The 13,971-nt window shown below is 37.5% G+C and overlaps 1 protein-coding gene across 4 annotated transcripts in view; it reads left to right on the plus strand.

Annotated features, from left to right (window-relative positions):
- parp6a (poly (ADP-ribose) polymerase family, member 6a) overlaps positions 1-13,757 on the plus strand; it is a 54,693-nt gene extending 40,936 nt beyond the window's left edge. For 3 of the 4 annotated variants that reach the window (XM_077194661.1, XM_077194662.1, XM_077194663.1), the window contains 5 exons: positions 1,462-1,531; positions 3,025-3,104; positions 3,192-3,255; positions 4,765-4,849; positions 10,763-13,757. In XM_077194661.1, coding sequence (XP_077050776.1) covers positions 1,462-1,531; positions 3,025-3,104; positions 3,192-3,255; positions 4,765-4,849; positions 10,763-10,865 — 402 coding nt within the window. In that variant the 3' untranslated portion in view covers positions 10,866-13,757. The remainder of the gene's footprint in view (positions 1-1,461; positions 1,532-3,024; positions 3,105-3,191; positions 3,256-4,764; positions 4,850-10,762) is intronic. The other variant, XR_013189670.1, reaches the window with a different exon arrangement.
- The last annotated feature ends 214 nt before the right edge of the window (positions 13,758-13,971 follow it).

The raw sequence follows: 13,971 nt of genomic DNA on the forward strand, positions 1-13,971 counted from the left end.
TGATCTCAGACTCGTCTCCTGATTGGATAGTTCATGTTCATCAGCTCCACAGTTCTACTTCCTTTACTAAAGAATCGATGGTGTGTGATTAACATTAACATTTGAAACTGATATCCGCTACATTGTTTCAGTCTTAAAGAGTAGTTAGTAAAACCGGTACAAACATCTAAACATTCTAAATCAAGATACATTTACACTTGAGAAGCAAAATGACATGAGTTAAGAAGTCTTGTTTTCTGAGACACTGATCAAAATTAAGTGACTTAACTTGAAACTTTATTTCAGACACACAAGTCCATATCAGTAATAAAAGAAAAATATTTGCCAATGGTGTCCGAAAAATAAGTTACACTGCAAAAAAAATACTTTTCTTAATTAGTATTTTTTTAAATTAATTATTTTAATTTAATTAGAATGAATATCTAAAAATTCTTATCAAGAAGCATTTACTAAGTAAAATGACAAGAAATTATAATTTAGCTTACCCCATTGGCAAAATGTTTTGCTTGTTTTGCTTGTTAAAACTCGTTTAATTTATAAAAAAAAAACGTATTATCAGAAAACAAGATATAATTTTTGTCATTTTACTTACCTAGTAAGTGCTTCTTGAGTTACGAATTTTTATATATATATTTGGACCGGAAACGAGACAAAAATCCTAAAATCCAACATTTGATACGTTTTTCCTAAAACAAGACGTCCTTTTGCTGTCAGTTTGCATCATGATTTAAGAAACAATTTGTACTGGAAAACAAGACAAAAACACCAAGAAAGAACATATTTTTCCCCCATCTTGCAAATAATTAGTTATTTTGCATTTTTAATCCAATTTAGTGTATAATTGTGTGAACTTTTAGAAATGGAAGGTCAGATTGAGCGTATAGCATTGTGAGATACACAACATTATGTAAGTATTGTGTTCCTTAACATGAATGAAGATGAATCGAGATGAATGAGTCGGTCTCCAGTGTTTTTTTTCTTTGCATTTCACTGAAGGCTTTGAGATTAGGGTGAATGTGGCGATTTATGAGGTTTCTAAGGAGTTTGTGTTCAACAACAAAGTCCTTTCTGGAATGATCTGTTGTTATAACATCTGTCCATCCTCAATGCCATGTTGATCATCATGTCCTCTGTTGCTTGTTGACGTCATATTTTTCTCCTCGAAGGACGTCCGTAATTCATTCAGTCTTACAGCTGTAAACACTCGTTCATGTATCATTGGAATCCATCATCATCATCTTCTTCTTCCTGAGCATCACTCGTTTCTCACGCTTTACTCCATTTCACACGATGCTTTTCTTTTCATTCTTGGCTGTAATTGGCCAGTGTCGTTGAATGCATCACCTCATACGTCTGTGGTCATGTCAGAGTTGTGCGTTTGCTCTCTGTTTGTTGTTCTTCTTGATGCACTGCATTAAAACCACAACAACTCTCTCCTGCTGTTCTTCTCTGTCATCAAAGCTGCATGGAGCAGCGTATGGAAAGGGCATCTATCTGAGCCCCATATCCAGTATTTCCTTTGGATATTCAGGTACGATCCAAACCGTGTGTTCGCTGTAGGTTTGTGTCCGCTGGGCTGTTCTTCTGAAAACCTTCTAAAACCACATCTCAGTCTCTCTCTCTCTGTAACACACATCAGGCATTGCTTTCTGATCCGTTTCAATGTTTTGTTGTGCATGCTATGATTTTAATGCAGTCTTTTTGAATCAATAATGTGATTTTTTTCTTGTTTGTTATGGACTGTATTTTGTCTTGTTTTTCAGTGAAAACATTTTTAAAACTAAATCCATGTACCCGAGAAGCAAATTCGTGCAAGATACACTGTAAAAAAGTTCTTCCTCTGCATTTTAGTCTTGTTTTCCAGTACAAACATCTACATTTTCTTAAATCAAGATACATTCACTTGAGAAGGAAAATTACGTTACGTTGAGTTTTTGCTTAAAACAAGAAAAATATCTGTTCATGTTTTAAGCATAAACATGATTTTATTCAGAAAGCAAGACTTTTGTAATTTTGCTTCTCAAGTAAATTTTTCTTGATTTAAGAATGTTTAGATATTTGTAATGGAAAACAAGACAGAGGAAGATTTTTATTCCGTGAAAAGACTTTATTAGTTTTCTCTAATGTTTATTTATATTTTTTTGTTTTAAGCCTAATCCATTTTACCGTTTGTTAATTACCCCCCACTTCAAACAAGGAATAAATAAATTAACATTGGTGAAAGACATTTTTAAAATGAAAAAAAAAAAAAGTCAGATAAATTTTCTATGAGAAAAGTTACAATCTCATGCAATGCTGCTTCTCTAGTAAATGTATTTTGTTTCATGCTTTGACTGTTTAGATATTTTTAGATATTTAGATATTTTTACTGGAAAACAAAACAAACTCAAATTGAGAAATCTTGACTAACAACATGATTTTTGCCGTGCACAAACACAAGCCAGTCGTCTCAATCTCACATCTTGCGATCAACGAAAAATCAGCTCTGCACTGACGCTTAAACCCACTGATGAAACTAAAAATCATTTACATCATGGACCGGATGACTGGATAATCTTCGTAAAACTTGGATGAATGACTAGTGTTTGCAGCTAGAAAAATATCCAACAACCAAATCCTGCAGGAGGAAAACCAACGCGCTCCTATCAAAGAAGATGCAGGACAAAACCTCTCAAAGAAAAAAAGTGTCTAAAATAAGATTAGAAATGTATACAGAAAAACTGAAATTACGTAACAACAGTCAGTTATCTTAGTTAATGTTAAAACATGTTAATGTTCTGGCTTCAACATTTCTCTGGAAAAGGGATGTGCAGGAGATAAAATGTAGTCTCTTAGATGTGTGTGTGTGTGTGTGTGTGTGTGTGTCTGTGTGTGTCTCTGTGTGTCTGTGTGTGTGTGTGTGTGTGTGTGTGTGTGTGTGTGTGTGTGTGTGTGTGTGTGTGTGTGTGTGTGTGTGTGTGTGTGTGTGTGTGTGTGTGTGTGTGTGTGTGTGTGTGTGTGTGTGTGTGTGTGTGTGTGTTTTAGGAATGGGGAAGGGACAGCATCGCATGCCCACCAAAGATGAACTAGTCCTGCGATATAACCGAATGAACACAATGCCACAGGTACGACGGTGACGTCTTGCATGTTTAAACTCTGTGCTCATGGTCCCGTCAGAGATATAAACGTGTGTGTTGTTTGTCTTTCTACAGAGTCGCCCGATACAGTCGCGTTTCCTCCAGAGCAGGAATTTAAACTGCATCGCTCTTTGTGAAGGTGAAACTTCTGGATCTCACAGTGTTCGTGTCACAGCTGGTTTCAGTAACGAGAGTTGAGGCAGGATCTTATCACTTTTATTCACAACTTACGCCAGAATAACAAACACAACCAACATCGATGAGAACCAACTGAGAATGAGGGATATATACTGTATATATATATATATATATATATACACACAGAGTAAGGGGCACTTTTTTATGCTTTTTGACCGTTCATTTACTCAACAATTGGATGCAAACTTCTGAAAACCGGTTTCAAAGTGCAGGTTTTTGAAAATGATACTGTTATCGTCTCCATGTAAACACGCAAAAATGTGAATTTGTGAAAATTTCTTGTCATGCGCATGCGTGTTACGCGTTTAGTCTGTAGGCGTGTAGTGTTTCTTTACGAAGTAACATCGCCATCTACTGGCCTGGGGTGGGAATTGGCAAAAATGTGACGATTCGATAGTATTGCGATATTTGGGCCACGATTCAATATTATTGCGATTCTTAACATATTGCGACACAGCAAGTATTGCGATTCGATTCTGTGATATTGCGATTCATGTCCCCCATACTCAAAGGCATTACATAAAATGAGGAAAATAAGACTCAACTCACTTCAAATGTCACATTTAATTCTGTAAACATCTTATACACATTAACTGAAGTGCGAAAACTTGAAAACGTGTTCTTGAACATTCAGGACACAGGACCTTATTACAGGACAGGACGTAATTATTCTCCGAATAGGAGACCTCTGACATGAATGGTGAGCTCCCAGCACATTACTTCAACTTATTTAAATACAATAGAGTAACATAAACCTGAGAATAATCATAAAACCGAGAATTACCCACACTTTCGATTTGAAAGAAGACAGAGCGTCGTGTGCAACCGGTTGTAATAGTGAAGCCATTTTCATTTGTATTTGCTGTTGAATGCGCGACAACAAAGCACCGCAACAAGCGCCACCTTGTGGTTGTAATACGCAAAAGTAAATGATCAGAGGAAACTCTGAGGAAACCAATGGAGAAAACCCGAAAGTAAAACAGATAATTTTATAATTAAATATTGCAATACTTTGCGCTACTTTATCGATATAATTGCGTGCGCAAAATATTGCAATACTGAATAGATTTTTCCCCCACCACTAATGAATAATACAGCGTTTTTAGAGTGAACTTCTTAGAAAAACTTCTCTGTTTTTGTACGTTGTTGTCCTGTAAACGTACCCTAAAGGGAGGGAGAAAACAAGGAGCAGGGGGGATTAATCAATTAACAAATGAGTTGCTATGGAAACAAATGGAAACATACTTAGATACTATGACAACTGAGGCGAGATCAGGTTTAGTTTTCATTTTGATTTATTGCCAGTTAATAATTTTAAACCTATGTCAGTTCATTTTTCAACTAATATTTATATTTTATTTTATTTCAGCTTTATATCAATGAACAGAGATGTTTTTTTAATAGTTTTAGTTTGGTAACCCTGGTGTGAAAATCCGTTTGTCTGTCGCAGTGATCACATCAAAAGACCTGCAGAAACACGGGAACATCTGGGTGTGTCCGGTGTCGGACCACGTCTGCACGCGCTTCTTCTTTGTGTGAGTATCTGAGGATATATCGCAACTACGGAAGCCCTGAGAGCCCATGCAGTTTTGTCTTTTTCTCGTTTCCTTGTGATCTTGACTCAACAAAACTCGACACAACAACAAACTTTGTTTTCTTTTATTAAGTTGAGCTATGTTGTCAATATCTCGAGAAATCAACTTATATCAAGATTACTGAAAAATTAATTCAATATCACGAGAAACAAAGAAAGAAAAATAACGAATGGCCTCTTAGGTCAAAAATAAAAATTATATAAAGTAAATAGAATATATATATATATATATATATATATATATATATATATATATATATACACACACACACACATACACAGAAAGCACAGGCAAATATTAAGATATATGTATAAAGATATAACATATAAAGATGCAAGGGGAAAAACTGCACAGAATTATTTTATTGTTTTACTTTTTTCTCATGATGTCGATGACAATTTGTTTTCTAGTGATCTTGTTTTTATTATGTAGTGATTTATGATGTCAATATCACATGAAATCATTTTGTCTTTTGCCAAGATCACGAAAAATAAGTTGAAATCACGAGAAAATAAGACAGAAAAAAAAACGCATGGCCTCTTAGGTCAAAAATTAAATAAATATAAATATAAAAATATTTGCTGTCAAATAGATATGTAACGATTAATCGCATCTAACTTAAAAGTTTATAATTTGTAGAATATATAAAGAGGTACACAAAGCACAGACAAAAATAATGTACGTACACATATTATAGATATTTGCAAGAGGAAAAAGTGCACAGAAATTGTGACTTTTATTGTGACAGAATTGTGACAGTTTGATAAATATGATTGATTTGCATATTGCATATGTAAATATATTGCACATTTGTGCTATTGCACATTAACAAACATTGCACAATAATAAAAATAACTTATTATACAATAGCTCACCCACAAAATTCTATCATCATCATTTTTGGATGAAATATTCTTCTTTTTAAATATTATATTTATTGTAGTATTTTCAGTTTTACAGACAAATAAACAGCTCAATCACAGGATAGGACCAAACACAACTACACGCACATACAATATCAAATAAAATAAATAAATAAACAATAACGACAACATAAACAACTCCTTCAGTTAGTTTGCAGTTAACCACAACACTGAGCTCAGGTATGAAATATGAATGTGATGTGTGACGTCTCGTGTGTGTCTCAGGTATGAAATATGATGTGTGACGTCTCGTGTGTCTCAGGTATGAAATATGAATGTGATGTGTGACGTCTCATGTGTGTCTCAGGTATGAAATATGAATGTGATGTGTGACGTCTCATGTGTGTCTCAGGTATGAAATATGAATGTGATGTTTGATCGTCTCGTGTGTGTCTCAGGTATGAAATATGAATGTGATGTGTGACGTCTTGTGTGTCTCAGGTATGAAATATGAATGTGATGTGTGACGTCTCGTGTGTGTCTCAGGTATGAAATATGAATGTGATGTGTGACGTCTCAAGTGTGTCTCAGGTATGAAATATGAATGTGATGTTTGACGTCTCGTGTGTGTCTCAGGTATGAAATATGAATGTGATGTGTGACGTCTTGTGTGTCTCAGGTATGAAATATGAATGTGATGTGTGACGTCTCGTGTGTGTCTCAGGTATGAAATATGAATGTGATGTGTGACGTCTCGTGTGTGTCTCAGGTATGAAATATGAATGTGATGTGTGACGTCTCGTGTGTGTCTCAGGTATGAAATATGAATGTGATGTGTGACGTCTCGTGTGTGTCTCAGGTATGAAATATGAATGTGATGTGGGACGTCTCGTGTGTGTCTCAGGTATGAAATATGAATGTGATGTGTGACGTCTCGTGTGTGTCTCAGGTATGAAATATGAATGTGATGTGTGACGTCTCGTGTGTGTCTCAGGTATGAAATATGAATGTGATGTGTGACGTCTCGTGTGTGTCCCAGGTATGAAATATGAATGTGATGTGTGACGTCTCATGTGTGTCTCACGTATGAAATATGAATGTGATGTGTGACGTCTCATGTGTGTCTCAGGTATGAAAAATGAATGTGATGTGTGACGTCTCATGTGTGTCTCAGGTATGAAATATGAATGTGATGTGTGACGTCTCGTGTGTGTCTCCGGTATGAAATATGAATGTGATGTGTGACGTCTCATGTGTGTCTCAGGTATGAAATATGAATGTGATGCGTGACGTCTCGTGTGTGTCTCAGGTATGAAATATGAATGTGATGTGTGACGTCTCGTGTGTGTCTCAGGTATGAAATATGAATGTGATGTGTGACGTCTCGTGTGTGTCTCAGGTATGAAATATGAATGTGATGTGTGACGTCTCGTGTGTGTCTCAGGTATGAAATATGAATGTGATGTGTGACGTCTTGTGTGTCTCAGGTATGAAATATGAATGTGATTTGTGACGTCTCATGTGTGTCTCAGGTATGAAATATGAATGTGATATGTGACGTCTCATGTGTGTCTCAGGTATGAAATATGAATGTGATGTGTGACGTCTCATGTGTGTCTCAGGTATAAAATATGAATGTGATGGGTGACGTCTCATGTGTGTCTCAGGTATGAAATATGAATGTGATGTGTGACGTCTTGTGTGTCTCAGGTATGAAATATGAATGTGATGTGCGACGTCTCGTGTGTCTCAGGTATGAAATATGAATGTGATTTGTGACGTCTCGTGTGTCTCAGGTATGAAATATGAATGTGATGTGCGACGTCTCGTGTGTCTCAGGTATGAAATATGAATGTGATTTGTGACGTCTCGTGTGTCTCAGGTATGAAATATGAATGTGATGTGTGACGTCTTGTGTGTCTCAGGTATGAAATATGAATGTGATGTGCGACGTCTCGTGTGTCTCAGGTATGAAATATGAATGTGATTTGTGACGTCTCGTGTGTGTCTCAGGTATGAAATATGAATGTGATGTGTGACGTCTTGTGTGTCTCAGGTATGAAATATGAATGTGATGTGTGACGTCTCATGTGTGTCCCAGGTATGAAATATGAATGTGATGTGTGGCGTCTCATGTGTGTCTCACGTATGAAATATGAATATGATGTGTGTGTCTCAGGTATGAAATATGAATGTGATGTGTGACGTCTCGTGTGTGTCTCAGGTATGAAATATGAATGTGATGTGGGACGTCTCGTGTGTGTCTCAGGTATGAAATATGAATGTGATGTGTGACGTCTCGTGTGTGTCTCAGGTATGAAATATGAATGTGATGTGTGACGTCTCGTGTGTGTCTCAGGTATGAAATATGAATGTGATGTGTGACGTCTCGTATGTGTCCCAGGTATGAAATATGAATGTGATGTGTGACGTCTCATGTGTGTCTCAGGTATGAAATATGAATGTGATGTGTGACGTCTCATGTGTGTCTCAGGTATGAAATATGAATGTGATGTGTGACGTCTCATGTGTGTCTCAGGTATGAAATATGAATGTGATGTGTGACGTCTCGTGTGTGTCTCCGGTATGAAATATGAATGTGATGTGTGACGTCTCGTGTGTGTCTCAGGTATGAAATATGAATGTGATGTGTGACGTCTCGTGTGTGTCTCAGGTATGAAATATGAATGTGATGTGTGACGTCTTGTGTGTGTCTCAGGAATGAAATATGAATGTGATGTGTGACGGCTCGTGTGTGTCTCAGGTATGAAATATGAATGTGATGTGTGACGTCTCGTGTGTGTCTCAGGTATGAAATATGAATGTGATGTGTGACGTCTCATGTGTGTCTCAGGTATGAAATATGAATGTGATGTGTGACGTCTTGTGTGTGTCTCAGGTATGAAATATGAATGTGATGTGTGACGTCTCATGTGTGTCTCAGGTATAAAATATGAATGTGATGGGTGACGTCTCATGTGTGTCTCAGGTATGAAATATGAATGTGATGTGTGACGTCTTGTGTGTCTCAGGTATGAAATATGAATGTGATGTGTGACGTCTCCTGTGTGTCTCAGGTATGAAATATGAATGTGATGTGTGACGTCTCATGTGTGTCTCAGGTATGAAATATGAATGTGATGTGTGACGTCTCATGTGTGTCTCAGGTATGAAATATGAATGTGATGTGTGACGTCTCGTGTGTGTCTCCGGTATGAAATATGAATGTGATGTGTGACGTCTCGTGTGTGTCTCAGGTATGAAATATGAATGTGATGTGTGACGTCTCGTGTGTGTCTCAGGTATGAAATATGAATGTGATGTGTGACGTCTCGTGTGTGTCTCAGGTATGAAATATGAATATGATGTGTGACGTCTCGTGTGTGTCTCAGGTATGAAATATGAATGTGATGTGTGACGTCTTGTGTGTCTCAGGTATGAAATATGAATGTGATTTGTGACGTCTCGTGTGTGTCTCAGGTATGAAATATGAATGTGATATGTGACGTCTCATGTGTGTCTCAGGTATGAAATATGAATGTGATGTGTGACGTCTCATGTGTGTCTCAGGTATAAAATATGAATGTGATGGGTGACGTCTCATGTGTGTCTCAGGTATGAAATATGAATGTGATGTGTGACGTCTTGTGTGTCTCAGGTATGAAATATGAATGTGATGTGTGACGTCTCCTGTGTGTCTCAGGTATGAAATATGAATGTGATGTGTGACGTCTCATGTGTGTCTCAGGTATGAAATATGAATGTGATGTGTGACGTCTCATGTGTGTCTCAGGTATGAAATATGAATGTGATGTGTGACGTCTCGTGTGTGTCTCCGGTATGAAATATGAATGTGATGTGTGACGTCTCGTGTGTGTCTCAGGTATGAAATATGAATGTGATGTGTGACGTCTCGTGTGTGTCTCAGGTATGAAATATGAATGTGATGTGTGACGTCTCGTGTGTGTCTCAGGTATGAAATATGAATGTGATGTGTGACGTCTCGTGTGTGTCTCAGGTATGAAATATGAATATGATGTGTGACGTCTCGTGTGTGTCTCAGGTATGAAATATGAATGTGATGTGTGACGTCTTGTGTGTCTCAGGTATGAAATATGAATGTGATTTGTGACGTCTCGTGTGTGTCTCAGGTATGAAATATGAATGTGATATGTGACGTCTCATGTGTGTCTCAGGTATGAAATATGAATGTGATGTGTGACGTCTCATGTGTGTCTCAGGTATAAAATATGAATGTGATGGGTGACGTCTCATGTGTGTCTCAGGTATGAAATATGAATGTGATGTGTGACGTTTTGTGTGTCTCAGGTATGAAATATGAATGTGATGTGCGACGTCTCGTGTGTCTCAGGTATGAAATATGAATGTGATTTGTGACGTCTCGTGTGTCTCAGGTATGAAATATGAATGTGATGTGTGACGTCTTGTGTGTCTCAGGTATGAAATATGAATGTGATGTGCGACGTCTCGTGTGTCTCAGGTATGAAATATGAATGTGATTTGTGACGTCTCGTGTGTCTCAGGTATGAAATATGAATGTGATGTGTGACGTCTCATGTGTGTCTCAGGTATGAAATATGAATGTGATGTGTGACGTCTCGTGTGTGTCTCAGGTATGAAATATGAATGTGATGTGTGACGTCTCGTGTGTCTCAGGTATGAAATATGAATGTGATGTGTGACGTCTCATGTGTGTCTCAGGTATGAAATATGAATGTGATGTGTGACGTCTCGTGTGTGTCTCAGGTATGAAATATGAAAGTGATGTGTGACGTCTCGTGTGTGTCTCAGGTATGAAATATGAATGTGATGTGTGACGTCTCGTGTGTCTCAGGTATGAAATATGAATGTGATTTGTGACGTCTCATGTGTGTCTCAGGTATGAAATATGAATGTGATGTGTGACGTCTCGTGTGTCTCAGGTATGAAATTTGAATGTTATGTGTGACGTCTCGTGTTTGTCTCTCAGGTATGAGGACGGTCAGGTGGGAGATGCTAATATTAACACACAGGAGCCGAAGATACAGAAGGAAATCATGCGTGTGATCGGCACCCAGATCTACTCCAGCTGAACGGATCGCTTTCTTACAGAGACGCTTTCAGACTCAGAGAAAGACCCGGCATCTCTCTCTCTCCTGCCTGCTGTCGTTCCTCGACTCTATTCCATCTATACTTTCTTTTTAGTATGGGATGCGGGTGTGGATTTCCAGCGTGGGATGGATTGGCGACCCTCCGTTTAGAAGGAAAACATAAAAAAAAGAGGCTGTTATGGAGTGCAAGAAGCCCCGCCCACAACCCGTTCTGACCTCTCGTTGACCTCCCACAGAGCTGTCAGTCAGAAGCAGACAGGCGCCTGATTGGAGGAGCCGTCGGCCAATGAAACTGTTCTGTCGGATTTTCTCTCGCTCGAACTCTTTTTCACATCAGTTTCTCACACTAAATATCTATAAACATGAAAACAAATGTGTTTTTTCCATCTCTGGATAGTAAATGATGAATCTGTGTGCACTCTTATTGTGTTTGTATGGCGTTATCTGCTGCTTTTCCTGACTGATGATGACACATATTAATATCCCAGATGTATTTATCTCTGAGTTTCCTGCTGAAATCAATTTCTTGTCTTTTGTTCCTCGGTTCGCTGAGCTCCGCTTACACGCGTACAAGCGCTCGCCGTGATTAATCGGGGAACAGATCGTGGATGAGAGGACAGGGACACGTCGTTACTCATCTTTATGCTTTTATCTTCTGGATGGCGACAGAAAAGCGCGAGGTTTAGGGCCATTCAGTGATGTCATCTTCTGATAATGTGGAACAAACTAAAGCTGACGTTGCAGAGAGGCTTTTAGTTCTGCTGTCAATTCTCAAGACATTCCTGAATGCTTGTGGGTAATTTCCACAAAGCTTACCGTCGTTGGTCTACTGTAGGATAATAGCAGTGAAACGTTTGGACATTCTTCATTCTGACTCTTTTTTATGATAGTAAAGTCTTCTAAACTCACACATGGACATCTGGTAATGATGTAGGGATCAAAACGGGGCATAAATGAAAACTTGCTGGGGTAACAATTTAAAATATGGTTAATTAGTTAACTACCTTTATTAACATGAACTAAGAGTGAACAATACTTCTACGCTAGTTAATATTAATTTCAACATTTGCTTATACGTCATTAGAATCAAATGTATTTGTTAACATTAGTTAATGCGCTGTGAACTAACAATGAACAGCTGTATTTTATTATCAAACATTAATAATAAATACTGTAAGAAATGTATTGCTCATTGTTAGTTCATGGGAAAGTGTTACCTTTGCTGGCATGAAATGAAAGTTGAGAATCTCTTTTTCATGTGTAATGATGTGCACGGATAAATCATTTATGATAAACTACAATATTATTTAAAAAAATGTGAATTATGGATAACTTTACAGTAAAGTTCCATTAGTTAAAGCTCCAGTAACGATTTCTGAGAAACGCTGTTATTTAAAATCAACAAAACAAACATGCCCCGCCCCCTACCCAACATGGTCCCGCCCCTATCGTAATAGCTCCACCCCCAAATTCTCAAACACGCTATGCAACACAGGCTCCTCCCCTAATGATTGGACACACCCCTTACTGCTGATTGGCTACAGTGTGTTTTGGTGCTTGTTCCACTGTTTCTCAGAAATCGTTTACTGCACCTTTAATGTTAGTAAATGTACAACTGTAACTTTTTGTTCAAAATTTAGAAAATGTGATTCATCATGAATTGATCTTACCAGTCGTGTTTTTGTCTTATCCTGAATCACTACTGCACGCCTAAAATAAGTGTTTTTACTCAGACTATTTTAGAGCGAGCGGGACGAGAACCACAGTACCTGCGTGATTCTGCCTAAAATTATACTTCTTTTTTTTTGTCCAGAAAGCTTATTTTATTTCATTTTGATAATATTTTTTTCTACTTTTTTAATGAATTATTTTGGAGAATTAATGTTATTTTCTATTTTATTTACCTTTACATTACTAGATTTGATCAATAAGTAAGAAATAAATAGTAATTTAAGCACATTCTTTCAACTTAAATTCAAAATAAGTTCATGCATAATCCTTATAATTCAGCTCAACATATCTTACATTATGTGTCTTTGACGACCTCTTGTGGAAAATAAATATAACATGATATTTCAAGACCCAAGATGGCCTTATATGGAGCAAATGAGCTGTTCCGCTGGGTCCTAAAGTCAGTTCTTCAGTGTGCATTCAGATACACATGTAGACTTTTTGGGGGGGGGGGGGGTAAAGTTTTAGCATTTTTATTTAGAATTTTGATCATTTTTAGGTTTCTCTATGTGTACTGAAGCATTCCTCGCATTCCATTCATTCCTAAGGGGGTCAAATTGACCCGAGAGGGAAGGATGTGTTACTTTTTCTTAATTTAAACCACAAAACTCATTAAATCCATTCAATTTGATTTGTGTGTGTATTTGTGGTTCAAGTGCAAAAAAATTCTTGGACCCTCAATTTTTTAAATTGTTTAAGAAATGAGTTTCGGGTCAAAATGACCCGAGGGAAGGATGAGTAAGACAACTGCAAACATAAATTGAGTCTTTTGTGTGCAAACGTTTGACTGCTGGTGTTTCTCGTGTGTTTTGACTTTATTCTGTTGCTCTTGAATGTTTGTGAGTATTTTGTGGTGTTTATTTGATTTTACGGGCGTTGCACTGACACAGCCTGCATCTGATTCTCTCAAATGCACATTTTCTCCTTAGGTCTGTGTCAGATATGAGACAGTCAGCTGTAGATCTTCACTGTAAATAATCTCTATGTGAGTTTATGATTGGACAGGAGGAATGTTTCAAGCAAGTCTTCGGATGCTCTTTGTCGTCAGATCTCCTGGTCTTTGCTCATGCAGTATGAACTGCGATTGTAAAGGTGGAATTAAAGCTGAACAGAACAAATAAAAGGAGGTTTTGCACAATTTTAGATGCTTAATTTCTCTCCATTTGATTTCTCTATGACGTTGTTGTTTCATGCAGTGACGTCTTTTTTGCACCAGGTGGCGCTTTTGCTTCACTTCACTAATGAAACTTGGACAACAACAACGATTTGCTGTAAAAGTCATATTTGCAAAGGATCCTGAGGTAAATCTGTGTTTTGTAATATGCTGTCATCATCAACATTAGATTAGAAAGTCCTA

This window comes from Siphateles boraxobius, unplaced genomic scaffold (genome assembly GCF_051911475.1).
Source record: "Siphateles boraxobius isolate OS27281-9 unplaced genomic scaffold, OSU_SipBor_1 32, whole genome shotgun sequence".
In the NCBI taxonomy this organism is placed as follows: Eukaryota; Metazoa; Chordata; class Actinopteri; order Cypriniformes; family Leuciscidae; genus Siphateles; species Siphateles boraxobius.